The following is a 17,734-nucleotide window of genomic DNA, read 5'->3' on the forward strand; positions in this document are numbered from 1 at the left end:
ATTAAATTGGGGAATTAAAAATCATTGTATTGGGCAATTACTACATTTAAATTGGGCAGTGGCTTTTACCATTACAAAAGGGTGGGGGGGTCAAATGAGCCTTCATTGCCCAATATATGTTGGCGAATGCAATAAATTGGACAGTGACGGATGAGATCCTCAGTGGATTTTACTTAATGTAGTTGAAAGACTCCTCACAAGTTTTGTTTATGCAGACCTAGTTTGCAACAATCAGTTGAATATGGCAATGCAAAGAGTAAACAATTCCTTGAAAAATATTGAAAAATTAACAAACAGGTACATTACAGAAGCCAGATGGATGACATTTTGAGAACTTGTTTTTATTGAAAACAATAACCAGCTGAACCATGTGAATAAAATACAAACAAAACAAAACAACACATAAATATGCTTGGATGTAACAACTTCTTAGCTGTGCTCTATCAGACCTTTAAGGTGACACAATGTAAAAAAACCCTCTACCCTTCAAGAAGAACCTTATTCATAGAAAACTTGTAACACTCAATATCTCACATGTGTAACTATAGATCAATTGATGTATAAACAATCTATGAATCTAAACATCAATCATGATCTGATTAATCAAGGTTTACCTATAGTATACATACAGTTAATTAAGAATTACATTGAGTCTCACATACATATGTGGTGTACATGATTACATTTAGAGACATATTAATGTGTGTGCAGTACATTGCAGCCAGTGCATTGTTCTTATTTCCAGTTTTTGGATGTATAGTATATATATCTTCACCACATATAGAGATACATGTGAAGGTGAAATTAACCTACATTAAACCTTACTCACTCATGAAAGATCAGTTGATTAGATCGGGATTCCAATAAAAATTAGTAAGGAAAGTTTTGATTTGTACCAGCATGGTATGTAAAAATATGTCATATCATGAGTTTTAAATGTCCCTTCAAGATGATGCTATCGGGTGTGTGAATTTTAAAATAATAATATTAAACAAACTTCTTGCTTACAATTATTATATGAGCTTCTTGCTTACAATTTCCTTTTAAGGCACTTCTTACTTTCCAGGGCCAAGAATGCTATAATACAACTTGGCATATGTGCTTCTTTGATTTCATTAATCACATTTTGAATGAACTGCCAAACAAAAATGCATGAAGGTCGATAAGCTATGTCCAAAATGCACATTTGCCATGAAACAGAAAAAGACAGCTTTAATAGAAGAGATTTGTGAGAAACTGACCTCTGTTCTAAAATAGCAAATATCTGGGTTGGTACCAAGAGGGCTCCTTGCATACAAAAGTAGCTGCAGTATTTTTGTGGCATCAATATCCTTTGAACTTTGTAAAATATCAGCCATGAATATCTTGCTTACAATACTTTTCTTTTAAGCCACTAATTACTTTTAAAGGCCAGGAATGATCTAAGATCTCTTATGCAACTTGGCACATGTGGTTCTTTGATTTCATAAATCACATTTTGAATGAACTGCCACACAAGACAGCATGAAGGTTGGTAAGCCATGTCCAAAATGTACATTGCTTTGAAACAGAAATCGATAGCTTTCAGTAGTGATTCTTGAGGGACTGGCCTCCGTTCTAGTATAACGAATGTTTGGGTTGGTGCCAAGAGAGTTCCTTTGCATACAACAAATGGCTGCGGCTTTTTTGTGGCATCAATAGTCTTTGAAATTTGTAGAATATCAGCCACTTCCTGTGAGAAAAATTGAAAAAAATGAAAATTATCACAAGCTGCTCTTTGTCAATCAATATGAAGTTGTGACAGCAAAAAGCCCTCCATTCTAGCAGATTTGTATTTAGAAAAAACTTTATATGAAATTATACTTGGCACAGCCAAACTTCATAACCACCCATATCTATGCTAACAATGACATGCTAGTTTTAAAAAAGTACTATGAACGTTTGATACATTTGAAATTTACTGTTTAGTTATCATGTTTAGAAGATACTTTTACTATCATTAACTTTTTATCACCAACTCATAATTTATTCCTAAAAATCAGCTACACATGTGACCCATTTCCTACTACTGTCATTTACCAAATTGAGCAAAATTTGACAAGCATATTGTTGTTGTGAAATCAATATTTAAATAATATTATGTAGGCCCTGCCCACTCATGAATATTAATTATCCATTTTGAACCAAACGGAATATGGTTCATGTGCTTGGGAGCATCTATGTACATTGACACAAATCCAGCATAATTGTTGATATTCCACTTTAACAAACAATCCATCACAAACTACAAAACACATATGTCATAAGCATGTTGTCAATGAACTTCAACAAGTGGACAAATGAATGCTTAAACACCTACTGGTTGAATGTCCACGAAGGAGGTGATTGCCTCTTTTACTGAACACAATCCTTTCTTTCCCTTTCCTTTCCCTCTCAAGATGACTGGAAGAAGAAAAAATGCCAATGTTTTCTTCTTATCTGTGAAAGTGACAAAACATAACAAAAGATAGGTCCAAAGTCCTTGTGCATAAAAATATAACACAATTAATGACCACTTAACATATAAATTGTCATTATCACGTACAGTGCCCGTACAGCACAAATTATATGTATTTTCTCTTGCCTTTATTTGTCTCTAACACTAGAAGTCCTTCAAGTCATTTGTATCAGAAAATGGCATATCATGAGAATGCAATGAGAAAATGGCATATCATGAGAATGTAATGAGATAAGTTAGCATCTGTTTGGTATTTTGTGTATGTTTATTTTCAATAATACATGTCTCCTTTAAAAGCCCACATTCATAATGTTGTGCTGCTATCACAACCTGTTTGCAAAGTTATCTACTCTTTATATTTTATTATATATTTAGATCTCAAAACACTGATGAACCTTTGACATATTTTGTGTTCTATTGTTCTATTATAGTAGTCACTAGCTTTTGGCTTAAATGAAATCCCAAAGATGGGTCAGATGGAGTCTAAGCAAGGGAATATACCTGCACCAACCCAACTTGATTTCTGTCTGAACCAGATCCCATTGATGCTTTTAGTTCAATTTCAGTTTATTATTTTTACAAAAAAAGAAAGGAAGTGTTGTTGTCTTTACAAAAAGTAAACTAAGGCTATTTTGAGAACAAGATCAGATATATTACAGATAATTGGTCAAACCTGATCTTTCAGAAGTTCCTAGTGTGATGGTGGTGAAAGGTTGCAAGGAATGATTAACATACAAAAATTAAATTAGCTCAATTATGCGCACTGAAATAAGAAGCACACTTACCAATAGACAAACTCTCTAGGTTAACGTACTCCAATCCAAGAATGCCTTGCCAATTTTCAACCTGTTTGCCATATTCTATAATCCCATTGTAGTACAAGTCCCATTTCTCATACAGGTGATCCTCATGCTCAGGCCAAAGCACTGAAAAATCTTGTTCTATCTGACAGAGCAAAGGGTAATAGAATACTTTAATGTGTGTAAGCATGTTCTATTTTTGATCCTCAGCTAGGATCCATTAAAAAATCACTCTCACTGAATTTGTTAAAGTCTGGTTCCATGCATCTATACAAACACTATGTACTGTTGAAGCTGGATTTGGAAAATCCAACTGCTTGATACCTTTTGCTAGTTTAATAACATTTAGTAAACATCTGGGAAAGAAAAGTAAGTATTTAACATTTATTGACAGATGCTTTGAAAATATCTCAGAATACAGCTCAAAAATGTTTTTTTTCAAAATATTTGTTTAATGTGGTGGGGGGGGGGGGGACTTTGAGTTGTAAAAATTCAATATTTAACATTTGTGATATCATCACTGAACAAAAGCATATTCATGGGAATAATTTATCTTGTCTCCCTGTAACATGATGATAGACAAGTTGTTAGATTGGTACACAATTGCAAGAAATGCAGAGCAAACATTGCACATAAAACCATGGCACTGAATGGCAAAGACAACATATTAAAAAAAAAAAACTTTGTACAAATTGTAAACCTTATTATACCGCATGAATCTGTACCTTTTTTCTACACTAAGCATCAGCAACCTTTCTTAAAATCCTAGCTATATCCCTGAATAAAGCAACATTTTCATCCAAAAATAACATTTATTCCCAATCTGGTCTTTATAATGCATCCTGATCTGCCAGATGCCTAAGGTTAAATTAAAAGTCAGTCACTTTTCTTCACTGTGTGGCTGATTACTGTCATAAACTTCCAGGCATAAATTAAAAGAGATTTAAAATATAATGCCATCATTTAAAAATAGCAGTGAAACTAGTTCTTTCCAATCAAACTAGATATGTAGTCAATCAAAGTACTGTTTTTAAGTTGGCCAAATAGCCTTCAAAGTGAAATATAGTATTAACTCATCAGTGAGGTTAGTGACTTAATTAATTTCAGTGTTTCTGCTAAATCAAAACCTCGCTAGTAATTTTTCCACAAGAGATAAAGGATATGGTCTTAACAGTATCTTCGTAATATGTGTATTCAGAGCTCGCTTCTTTACTATTTTTGATGCAAAATCACCCACGTATTTCTCTTTAATTAAGCAGCAAAAATTCAAATTTGATAGTTACCATTCCACGGTCTAACAACCTGGGATACTCTTTCAGAATATCTGAAATGTTATTTGAGTGGTCTTTGATCTGTTGTTGTCTGTAAACTGCAGTTTGCCTCATGAAGTCCAATACTTTCTCTCTTGGTTCCATGTTACATTTCAGCCACTCAGTCATCATCACCAATTCCTCTTTGTTCTCCAGATCAGCTTCTGGCAAGGACAGTAAAAACATATATTTCCTACTAAACAGAGATTCCTTAACATCAAATTTTGAAGTTACCAATGGTTGTGGCAGGTATAACGTGTCCTAAGCCAGTCTTTGATCATTGTCATGGCATGAGAGATAAGTCAAATCCTGAAAATAGTTGGTAAAAACCTATTACACGGTAAAAACCTATTACACACCTCTCAATTTTGGTGGAGTGGACACTTTAGTCAAAGGAGTAGGTGGACTTGATGCACCGGGGGAATCTTTCACCATGGCAATCTTCTTTTTACGTACGTAGCGTAGGTGCTCTTCTAGATACCCTGTCGCCGGTCGTCCTGCAGCACCTTTGCAATACCATGCTTCCTGCACATGAAATCAGCATACTCTTTTATCAAACTGAAGTATGGTAGCAAAATTCAAGTCAACTCAGAAAATTATGTGACTTATTGATCTACATGTAAAGCTGTTGTACACCAACATTTAAAACTTCCTAGCTGGTTGGAACATAGGCTTTTAGCCAGCAAACCACAAACATGTCTGGTACATGTTCCACAATGGCACGGTAACAATACGGACGCTATGACTAACGACACTGTGGCACTCCATACCGTCCTCACAGAATATCGTATGCTTACTGATAAAACAGTATTGTCCCAGGGGACACTATGACACTTGCTTTTAAGTGATAAGCCTAAAAGTAATGGGTTTGACCCTAATTGCACATATAATCAATAAGTTACAGAATTCTGATATTTTATGGAATAAGGAGGGTACCTACTGAACAACAAACTTCATTAATACCTTGGTTAGATTTAGAGATGAAGCCCATTGAAAACCAGTGCCTATGTTACAGTTTTTGGAGTTCCCAATGTGACAATTGAACATCCATTTTGGTATTTTTAACATATTAAAAGGCCTTGTCACCCCAGTGCTGACTTCATTTAGAAATAATTCAGTTAAATGATGCCTATATAATCATGGTAGTATTGAAAATAGATTTCAGTATCACAGTCCTCTATGAGATGAACAAATTACTTGGTACAACCCACAGAAGATTACATTACTTGACTACAGATGACAAAAAGTAATGATATTGTGGGCAGTGTTTTGTGTTCAACATTTTAGAGACATTTTGAAAGGGCAGCTAGGAAAAGGAAACTAGTCACCTCAACACAACAACGAAAGTGGTGTATACTATGGCTAATGACAATTAAGCCGAGGGATATTAGAACATAAACATGCTTACATAACCCAAGGGAGATTCTGGATCCTTCAGAAAGGGAAACAAATCAACAACTGCTGCTGCTAACGCTGCCTTAATGAAGGAGCTTGGCCTGTAGATTAAAAAGGAAATAGGTAAAATGTTGACAACAATACAGCAAATGTATTCTATCTATTGAGAATTGAAACAATTCATTCAGAAACATAACCATATTGAATATTTTTCATTATAAATTCTATTAAAAATATCTCTTGGTCTCCAGGGCATTTCAAAATAGGGTACAACCACTTCTCTGTGTTTATATTAGAAGGGTCTGCTATTCCCATAATATATCATAGTGAATATACTCACTTATCTCCATAATGATCAACCATGTGACTAGTACAAATTTCCACAAGAATGTGTCGATCCTGTTTTGAACATAATTTCTTGCAAGAGATGCTTCCCATGACTTTCCTTCCTCTGGAAGACTGGCCTAAAATAGCTTCAACATCCTAAAAATAAAACATGAGAAGAGTGTGAATGGGCCAGTATGTAAATAAGAAAACTTAATTTATTTGGATGCATAGAATGTTAACACTACTGACACCTATAGACTGGATGGTGAAGGTGCAGTATGGTACCAAAAATCACCAACCTATATGCAATTACCTCTGCCATTCAATAAACTTTAATTTTTTATTATTTTATTATAAACTTATTTCTGTATCGTTTTCTGATAATGATCACTTTGAGTCCTCGCAGGGAGATTCATCACTTCCAGAGCTACTGTACAGTAGTTCTTTCATAATGGAAAGTTTAGGGGTAATCTCTGGTATTCACAACAAAACCTCTTTTCTCATTCAAAGCATGCACCATACCTTGCTTTCATAAAAAAAAGAAGTAGCCTCAACCACTATAAGATGTTAATAACTACGGTACTTTTCACTAAAAACAATAGAATATCCTTTACTTACAAAATGGATTCTTTTCTGTCGTTTCAAGGGATATGGTGAATGGAAGGGTGAGTAAGATGAACCTTCAAGTGATGTGTCTGCATCTGATTCAATAATCAAGGTATCAACACTAGTACTTGAATCGCCAGTAGTAGAAAGATCATCTGCATCTGAGAGAGATGATACATCTGGTATCTCATCTTGATATAGAGGAAATTGGAAGACCACTTTACTCTGAAACTGGGAGAAAATTAATTTATAATCATGTAGGTTATGACTAAATAACTAATTCACCTGCAGTGGTACAACTGATGCTGTGTCTATAGAAAAGTGATGCGAGTAGAAATGTAATGAGATCTGTCATTCCCATTATGATTCTTCAAGCAAGTCACAGGACGGTGGTCAAACAACTGTCTAGGACAAACAGTTTCAATTAAATCTGATGTGGTTTCCACAGCATATGCCTGTAAATGTCTCTGGAAGCCTATCGTCTTGAATAAGTTCAGTACAATATAAATATCAGAATTTTTTAGAAGGACACATTGCACACTTCCAAATTCTGGTCCATCGTCATTCCATGAGGTGATAACTGCAGTTCCTTCTCTAAATTCATAACCATGAATCTTGGCTGCTCCTACAAAAGTTATCTCTTCTAAACCAATGTTCAGTTTTGCAGCAACTATTTCAGCTGCCATCATGTCTAAAATTGATCCTACTCTTGACAGGGTGGATACTTGCTCCTGATTTAATTCTATGTCTTGATTTTCAAGAGGTTGTTCCAAGAGAAATGCATAACACTGGGCCATTTGGTATTTAACTGCCAGTGTTTTAGCAATGTTCTGGAAATTACAAGACAAATTTGCAAATTTTTTGAATGTTTTGTGTTTTCCCTCAAAACGCATTGAGGTGTACTGATTCAAAGGTCCAAGGAATCGCAATGATCTTGGATAGTGTGTAAGAAAATGCTGTTTTGGAGTAAGGTTCCGATCTGGAAACAATTGGAGAAATAGTTGGTGATGATCTCTGATCAAAGCTTTCAGAACATATGTCGCAGAGAGGCTCAAACTGGGACTCATTATTATCTTGAAAATATCAATCAACAACAGATACAACTCCCATGCATCAGAATCTTCTTCAATTTTATCTCCAATCATTATGGGCAAACTGAAAGCTAGGCACATCATCTGTGAAGCACTTTGTCCACTTGCTTTTCCAGGGTTTGAAAGAGATGATTGTTTCAAAGGACTAGGCTTATTTGACTGGTCAGTGAAGCCATAATTAAAACATGAAATTCTACCATTAAGTTCCTCCACTTTTTCCTGAATCAGCTGGTCTAACACTAAGTACATTTCTAACGGTATCACTCCTTCCAAAAAGTCATGCATAACATCAAGAGTTATGTTTTCAACTACATGAAACTCTCCCAGATCATTTAGAATTGTAGCAAATCTGATACCTGTCTCACTAGGGTCATCATGTTGTAAAACTGCAACATAATTTTCTACTGTTCTAAGTAGACTGGCATTTTCAACTAATTGTTTTTGCAGTACACTTCGATGCCCCTTGCAAAGTCTACAGTAATAGTTTAAAGCTGTAAAGCCACGAACATAGCCTAACATGGTATGTATACCCAAGTTATCGCCAACAACTTGGAACAAAACCGGCCTAACAAGTCCACTGAAATCATCCCCTTCTATATTCAGACATGCATTCGATAACATTTGAATTTCTTCTTTTATTACTTTCACAACACTTTCTACTCCATATTTGGTAATGAGAGATGAGGTGATTAGAGCTGTGAGAAGAATGTTGTTTAATCTGGCCTGATATCTCCTGGGTAGACACAGCACATTTGTATAAAATGCTGAAATCTTATGTTTTCCTTTCCTTGAACCAAGAGGGTTTGCAGTCTCAAAGTCATCATTGTATAGCAGCAGGGGTATAAGAGGCACTTCACCATGCTGTTGATACCTATTTTTGAACAGAATGCCATCTCGATATGTAACCAGGACAATTGGATCTGCAGATGCTTTAGCTGAAAATATCGCATTCATAACTCCTGGTTGTTCCAGAAATTTTTTAAGTGAAATTGCCAAAGGAATGTACTGAAATGTCTCTTTCTCTTGTTCTTGAATTGGAGCTCCTGTTTTGTTATTTATTTTAGACTTGAAACAGTAGCCTAGAAGTTTTTGTTCAGGTTCAACATATGCACCAATTTGCTTGAAAAGTTTCCTCTGTTGGTATTCTGTTCTCATTTCAGAGAAAGGAGCTTCCCTTGCATTGGAAAAAATATTGTGAAAGTCTTGCTTATCCTCTTCCTTTCTCAATAGTGTGGACTGCTGGTTACTTATTAATCTAGTAATTTCCATTTCAATATGATCAACTACATTTTCAATTAGGTCCTGTACATCAACAATAATTTTTCCCACTAATGATGAAGGAATAGGTGAGGACTTAAGTCGGGCTGTGAATATTGCATATGATTTAGCTATGTTGATATCATTTTCCATTGATTCTTCATCATCTTCTTCTGCCTCATAATGTGCATCTGCTTCCATTGGAATGGGACTGTTCCTTTCTGGCTCTTGGTCCCCCTGGTCATTAGTTTGTTCTTTATTACCCAAGTGGTGTCTGTTGAGATGCCATTTGTAGCCTTCAGTTGAAAAAATGAGTGCAGTGCAACCAGCTTGACCACAAATAATTTTACTTGAGTTTTTTGAGTTAATTCCATGGTTATGCTTCAAATGGAAAAATAAGCCTTTGATTCCACCTCCAGTTCTTGTAAGACATTTAAAGCATGTAAAATCCATTGCTGATATACAGGAGTACTCACCTCCTTCTTCCAACCTGCCTGAAATTTTAGTCTGTCACCAATCTTTGGTATCAGATCTCTTATGTCATCTTCTTTAAGCAAAAGAAGTGCAGTTTTGTCAATTCCATTCTCTGAGGGTTATAAGAAAGGAATAAATCATCAGCATGCACACACTATCTACAAATATCACTATATATGAAATATGAAGAAATTCTGACTTAATGAATAATGGTTGTCAAGTTATTGCAATTTGAAAATTTCGATGTTTGATCCTGTGACCTCATTAATATTCATGATATGACTCCAAAAACAATGAGGTTTATGATCAATCATTCCCTTGTTGAGTTATCATGCAAAAATTCTCATAAATATCCTCCAAAATATGTATGATATAAATAAAAATAAAAAAGTTTGTGGCATCACATTTGATCTATCCTTAGCCTAACTGTTATAAGTGTGTAAATAATTAAACAGGTGTATACACTAGGCTAGGCTACCTATACTATAGACAGTAGGTCAAAGTTTTTGTATTTGGACTTTAATAGGATACCACATTTACATTAATAATTAGGCCTAGCCTATGTCGATTACACGAACAACACTAGTATATGGTGAAAAACACGAAAAAGATTCATAACATTTAACATCGACTAAACCACTGTGTTAAACACAGTGGCAGTTTAGTAACTGTATACTGTTACTAATATTACTAGTGTTGCTATAGTATTAGGCATACTAGTAGTAGTATAGTACTAGTATTAACGTTAGCCTAGTATAAGCCTAACGTTGGCCTCTGAGCCTAACGTTATACTGTCACTGGGGGTCTCAGTGCCCACATAAGTTTAAACTTTTTACCGATGTTAAGCTACACTTACCGATAAAAGTTTCATGTAGAGACTCGATCTCGTATTTTCTCAAGAAATTCAAGACAGCACTGTCTTCGATATCTGCCATGGCGTTAGCTGTATTCTTGATTACTGAACCACCCTGTCAGGGATCGTACTATGCATGACGTGTTATGTAGTGTGTGTTATAGACGCTGCGCTGATGTACGTACAGAGTACATATATGTGTACGCGCGAATTTTTTTACTCAGTGAGCGGTAAAGTTATAAACAAGTTGGTTAAACGTCGGACTGTGAAATGTACATACTTATTGGAATAGCCCAAATACTGCCAGTTAACCAACTTAAGGGTACAAACTAACCAATTAAGTGCGCGGGGGTCCTATACCATTCTTTTTTTAACCAACGTTTTAAGAGTGCAGGATTTCCTGAGTGCCGGGAATACTGATCGCCGTCCTGGGGGAAGGGGCGATTTTTGAAGGTGCTCAGATGCTAAATGCTGACACTTGTGTAGCTTTTAAACACTTACACAAGTACTAGTTTTGCTAACAATTTACATTTTTTTTTTTTTTTTAGTGAAATATATTACGTACTTGGCAAAAGTTATTAGTTTGTTTCAAAGAGATTTTACAAGGGACCGATTGAGAGCCGTTAGTAATGTTTCTCGCATGCGTAACTGATGCATTATTAGTCTGTATGATTTTGGCATAGGCTAGGCCCAATTTATGTTGAATATATTGTTAGTAATGTCGGGATTTTAGATGAAAATAGTGCTGGGCGGGATTCACGATTTTTAAGACAGTGCTGGGCGGAATTTGTTAGTGCTGGGCGGGGCCGCCCAGTGCCGCCCAGCGTGGGCACATCCTTGTATATATATTGAAAACGTAATGAGAAGGAAAATCTGGAACAGTGAAAAACACTTCCAGCCTCCACCGGGATTCGAAAAAGCCTCCCGCTTTGTACGCGAACACCCTAACCACTAGGCTATGGACGCTGAGTGTATGTCCAGAGGTTCGAAACTGGTAAGGAAGGTCGTTATTCCACTGTATGCGTTTGTCACCTGTATCGAACAATATTAGTTCTGTTTTGGTGACATATTTGCCTTACTCTAGAGTTCAAACATGATTCTAAACAACTCGAAGTCATTTTTGATTCCTAAAGCCGGATCTCGAAATATATATATAAATATATAAATATATATGTATATATATATATATATATATATATATATATATATATATATATATATATATATATATATATATGTGTGTATATATATGTATATGTGTATATATATGTATGTATATATATATATATATATATATATATATATATATATATATATAAATATATATATATATTATATGATACTATTTTGTATATATTTGACATATTCCTGGACGTAATGACATATTACATTTTGTTTCGACATGTCCATATATATGAAATTGTAACATGTTGATATCAAATTGGACACTGACACTTCACTTTCTTTTGCGACATCTTTGGAACGTTTGGCTCTTCGTCACATTGGCTCACTTGTAGTTGTTGAGATAATGTGTTTACAAGCTAGCAGACACATCCACAAACACACACGCACACCTGCCCCCCCCCCTCAACCCACACACACGCAAGCCAACCTGATAACATTGGTGCTGTGCTACTACCAAGGAACCAATCAGATCATCCAGACATTATTTTTCTTTACCTTGCTGCAATTTAACTCAAATAGAAGCACTTGAGGCATTTTTGTAGATCCGTTTTAGTAACATGTATTGACCTTTTACTTTCTTGTATTTAAGTTCATATTGATGTATATGTTTTTATATTTCTTAGTATTTGGTTCATTTGTTCATGAATATTTGAAATGTTGTAATGGTGATAAGATCAAAGGAATAATATATGCGCCGGAATTTTTTAATGGATTCGAGTAAGATATTTTTTACGAAAGCTATAATTAGCAGTTACAATATTATTGTAGGAACTATGAATATGACCGCTTGCAATTAGTCTCAGCAGGTGATGATAATAGAATCAACTACAGCCCAATTCTTACTTGTATAAGAATGTGAAGCTGGTATGTGCATATGTCATGAAATATGTAATAGGTCTGATTTAAGTTCCGATGCTGGTTAAAAAGTTACCAGGTTTTTAATGAGTTCAAGCATCTATCAAAGTTATAATAATTCATCAAACTGGTGAAAACTATTAAGTGCTATTTGATGGTGATTAAGTTGATACTGTAAACGAAACCAGCTATGTTAATCCTTTATTGTAAGATCCTTATTGTAGCTTTTTGATAATGTTTTAGAATTTTACTTTTTAAGAACTCGTTTTATGTACAGAGCAGCCCTTTTTGTAAACTGGTAAAGACAGCTTCCTAGATCCTTTATTGTAGCTTCTTGATAATTTTGATAACTTTTGTAACGCTTTTTATGTTTTCACTATTAACTAAGTCTCATAAACTTTTATATGTCTTAACCTGTATTTTGATGTTTTGTATGTTGTTATATTTTTATCCTATTTATAAATTTCTCTGTAAATTTATACTGGAATAAAGAAATGAAATGAAAAATGAAAAAATGAATGTCACATTCGTTAAGTTAGTCTTGTCATCCAACCATTGCTGTAAATGTATCATCCAGCTTCTCCAAGGAGAGTCTACTGCACATCTAAGATGCTTTTAACAAAACGCAGAAAGCAATATACGACAAAGGCTTATAATCTTCATATCTGTGACGCAGTATCTTAAAACATTCGGTGTCATGTGCAAACGTCCAATATGCAAATAATTTATATGGTTTATGGAGTGACATAATTTGCTCAAGTACACAATCACGGTATCCAGACGCTGATAATGGGCTCGAGTAGATAGGATGTGTCACAGAGGAGACATGTTTGAGGGAATTAGTTGAATCCAAGTGTAAAAGGTGTATATGGATGACTATCAAATATACTTTTCTTATGGTGTCAAATTGTTATTGTAATAACCGCCATAATTGAAATGTGTAAGGTAAAGCTGTGGAATGTTCAGTCCTTTATATCTTGTTGTGCACATCGATACACATACTCTGTTATTATACATTTTCAGTGAATTGGATTATTGGTCTTAATTGTATGTTATATTTTTAAGAGCCTCAACCTACTCTGCTTGCCTGTGATTTGCTTATTTTCCCTGCAGTATTTACATTACTTAGCATATCTCTTTTACATATTGATCGTACTGAAGATTATCTACATCACACAGTAACAGCAACCAGTATTGTGAATCTTGTTATGTCATTGACTTCGTCTGCTCATCGATGCAACCAGGGTAACGTTGAGATTGGTTCCTATTATAAGAAATTCTCTTTTTTTGTAATGAAAAGTACCCTTTAAATTGTTGTAATATTAAAGTGCCCTTGTAGTTAAAAACAAAAGAAAATGATTGAAAAGAACTCTTTTGTTCTAAGACCAGTTTTACTGAAATTTGTGGTACGATATCCACAGAGATTATTTTCTCTACAAGATGTTGGCGCTGTTTCCCTTAAATATGAATGTCACATGTCCCACTGACCCAATGCCTCTCACCCTTTCCTTATTATTATCTTAGACATAATCTTAGCAATAAGTTGTTATATGTCCCACTGCTTTCAATATCTGCCCCCCTCCTTTCTGAATTGATCCATCTTCCGATGCCTGTATAAGGAGACAATGCACAGGAATAGGTCGCGTGGTTCCCAATAAACATTCCGAAATAGGCAGATTATGAGTTCGTTCGTTTTTATTAGAAAAGATGAAAACAGAAGTAATTCCCGTTATCATGTAATTTATCCACGTGTTCTCATTGGCTGATTCAGATTCTCTTAGAGTTATTGATTCTTTATGATATTCATTTCTCATAAACATATAGTTTATTAGTTAGTGTCTTAGGACGCGCGGAACGCTTACAAAGAGTGTTAATTACTGAATCAAAGTTAACTTATTCGGATAACTTGATTAGGGGCAGATTACGCCGTACTGTAAACACAATTATTCTATCCAGTAATGTATATATCATGGCTATTTACTTTCGTTTGCCACTTTTTTTCAATGGGCCTCTCCAGCGTCCTATCCAAGGGTGCTATCATATAGGTCCTAATAGAGTTCAAACTGTTGGTCATAACGTGCGTTATCTGTACAGTTTACAAGACTATACTTAAAAATAACACGATATCATAAATGCGCAACACTCACAAACAAACGAACACGCAGGGTGAATTTGTATGACGACGCAGAGGCGTAGGAAAGAAAGTGAACGACTGATCATTGTCTTCTCCTGTATAACATCAGTTTGCAACTAAGCACCCGTAATTAAGGTGTAATTAAGGTTTAAAGAAGGTTTAAATGCGAGGGGTACCTCCTCTTTGTAAGGCACCTTTCCCAAGCCGACGCATTCACTAAGATACTTAAAGTGAAAACTGGTGTCACCAAGCCCCCAAAAAATGGAAAACCGTGTTTACTGATCACTTTGAACCTCGTTGCTGTGTATGCGCGAGCTGAATCTCTGGAATATGGAATCAAATAATGATGATCTGTTCTCTCCTAAGGCTGGTTTGTGTATATATGACACTATCAGATTATATTTACCAATAAAAGCTGCAGTTTAAAGCTATTTCTTGTATATATATATGACAGTGTCAGATTATATTTAACAACAACAACAGTTTTAATGTTCCTTAGCTCTAGGCGGAAGAAAAAATCAACAACAGCAACGAAAAGTAAATATTTAAGGAGTGACGGAAGTATTTCCGAAAGGACTTCCGCGAAGAGACTGACCTACGGAAAATATCGAGCGCCCTTTTATTTAAAGATTTACAGCAGATATAGAAACTTGAAACATTCGGATTAGTCACAACGTACTCTCAACTTTAAGTTATTACTTTATGTATCATATTCTTTCTATTCCACTTCTGTTCGTCCAGAACTTGTGTTCATGCTGAGATAAACGATTTGACATGTCTATGAAACACAGTTTGTAAATTTGTTTACGCTATAGTTTGATATAAACGTAGTTTACAAACTACACGTTGTCACTTATCTTCAACTGAGTCGCTTAGTAGATTGCATAGAGGTAAATATTATATTTTAAAGAGAATGGGCTTCATGAATACGGATGTCGTTATTAACCCGATATATTTGTAGCTAACACACACACATTACATTTGTTTTGGACAAGTAAGTTATTTGTAGTACTGCAGAAGCGTTGCTGCTACGCAGAAATATATCGAGTGCAGAAGCGCTATAAGAAATCTCGGGTAATAATGTATGAGTCACGTTGCTCGTGTCAATATTTTACAATAAATCACTTTATGAAATATATAGGGTAGTAATATGATATCAGTAATGATGTGTAATAATGACTCATGATGTACACTTTACAATAGAACTATAGAACTGAATATTTACATGATATTGAAAATAAAATTACAATCGATCAAGCTAGACACACTTCTAGATTTGTGGAGCAGATCAGTCCAGTTCCAGCCCCCAAAACTATTTGCTTTTTTTCTGTTTTATTCTGAACAGGATTTTAATGAACGGAAGCATGTCAATAGTTTAAAGTCAATAAATGTATTCAAAAGTATTCAAAGCCTGCCAAGACAGTAATAATGGACTAAATAGACAATATAATGTGTCAAATAGGGGATTGATGTTAGGGTAGCAGAGCAATGCAAAATGGACATGAGTGACCATTATTCGACCTTGTTAGCATGTTTAGAGCCAATACTGATTGCTTTTATGGTAATTTCAAGTGATATGTGTGAAGGATAGCTTTAAGGTATAGCAATTTGTCTTGCATCGTCTGCTGTCAATTGGCCCGGGTGAACTCAGGATTTGGAAAAGGCTCCCCAGAAAAGTAACATTTTAGACGTGAAATGTGGTATTCTGAGGCATAGTTATTTGAATATAAAATGAGGTGTATAATTTGGTATACACGTGGAAGGTCTTACAAATACCTATTTGTAACCCCCTCCCCCTCTCCCCTTTCCGGATCCGTGCCTTGTACCAATTTACGGTTTTTCTATAAAATAAACGTACCGAGGGTGACTTGTTTGATCAATGTCTCAGGTAAATATTATCAGCCACTATATCAAATCTGCTTGCCGCTGATTGGTTAATATTTTTCAGCTGACTACTTTATAACCTAGTCACCATATCTTCTTCTCTTATATTAAGCAATTAAGATATATTTACACCATGTCAACAACAAGTTTTGTGAACTTTGTGCTGACATTTACTTACCAACAACACTCACCAGGGTATTGGACTAGACTTCAGTCTGTTGATATATGACACTCCAAAGGAGAGTGGTTTTATTGACAAATTGATAACATAAGTTTATTATTCATTCAATATTTACATAATCAGCAGAGGTCCCGTTACATAGTATGCTAAATTGAGGGCGCTTTGTATAAAATGTTTATGGTTCATGATATAGTGTTTGTAGGATCATTCAAGTTTATCAGAAGAGAGCCAAAAAAAGAAGAATTAATTGTAGTAAAATAGTAAATCAGTAATAGAGCTACCCGCAATTGTAAATCGACCTAACACAGTAACGTATATATAACTCAAGCGTTCCATCCGAATAAATTTGATTTAACAAGACCTGTAACAGTACGTATGGTTCATGTAGTTCACAGTCCTACTATGGATAAATAGAAACATGTAAGTACTGTTTAGAAAAAACTCAAGGTGCGGGCGAGCCTGCGAGGACATTTCCAATATGTACATTACTTGCGAAAGATCACGTGATGTGCGTTATTTTTGTTTCTGCAGACGATGCAGATGATGAAAAACCGTATTTTTATTCGTTGATCGGAATCGACCGACTTAAAGATGTGAAATTGAAGGCAACATTTAAATAGTAACAATTATGAGTTCTCACTTCACCATAATGTAACGATAGTGGATATGATAGAAAATAGAAAGATTAAGCGATATCAGAAAGAAACAAAAACAGTACGAAACATGCACTCTTGCACCTTCATCAGACGAATCAGGTATTTTGTAAAAATCTTTGTTTTATATTATTCACCCATTCAATGAATCATTAAGCACTATACTGTCATGTATAATTATGTTATGTATGTATAGGACATTTAATTAGCTAAAACAATAACTATATTAATAGGAAATGAACTTTGTTGACTT

At 34.9% G+C, this 17,734-nt stretch overlaps 3 protein-coding genes across 6 annotated transcripts in view; all 3 read right to left on the reverse strand.

Annotated features, from left to right (window-relative positions):
- Nucleotides 1–17,734, reverse strand: part of LOC139985127 (uncharacterized) — a 163,500-nt gene that overhangs the window by 133,934 nt on the left and 11,832 nt on the right. The gene's annotated exons all lie outside the window — the stretch shown is intronic.
- LOC139985122 (NLR family CARD domain-containing protein 4-like) overlaps nt 1–17,734 on the reverse strand; it is a 346,343-nt gene that overhangs the window by 116,992 nt on the left and 211,617 nt on the right. The window lies entirely within an intron of this gene.
- On the reverse strand, nt 321–10,981 carry LOC139985130 (uncharacterized). 4 transcript variants are annotated; one of them, XM_071999364.1, is made up of 10 exons: nt 10,593–10,981; nt 9,739–9,848; nt 6,927–7,145; nt 6,322–6,464; nt 5,995–6,082; nt 4,946–5,111; nt 4,560–4,747; nt 3,262–3,421; nt 2,339–2,457; nt 321–1,711 (listed from the first exon to the last, which is right to left on the reverse strand). In XM_071999364.1, the coding sequence occupies exons 1-10, from the start codon at nt 10,669–10,671 to the stop codon at nt 1,394–1,396; spliced, it is 1,590 nt and encodes a 529-aa protein (XP_071855465.1). In that variant the 5' UTR covers nt 10,672–10,981; the 3' UTR covers nt 321–1,393. The 4 variants fall into 4 exon arrangements, with proteins under 4 accessions (XP_071855465.1, XP_071855467.1, XP_071855466.1 ...); XM_071999366.1 differs by having other exon boundaries at nt 2,339–2,421; nt 4,560–4,750; nt 10,593–10,977; XM_071999365.1 differs by having other exon boundaries at nt 4,560–4,750; nt 6,927–7,139; nt 10,593–10,974.

The sequence above is a fragment of the Apostichopus japonicus genome, chromosome 17 (assembly GCF_037975245.1).
Source record: "Apostichopus japonicus isolate 1M-3 chromosome 17, ASM3797524v1, whole genome shotgun sequence".
NCBI classification, from domain to species: Eukaryota; Metazoa; Echinodermata; class Holothuroidea; order Aspidochirotida; family Stichopodidae; genus Apostichopus; species Apostichopus japonicus.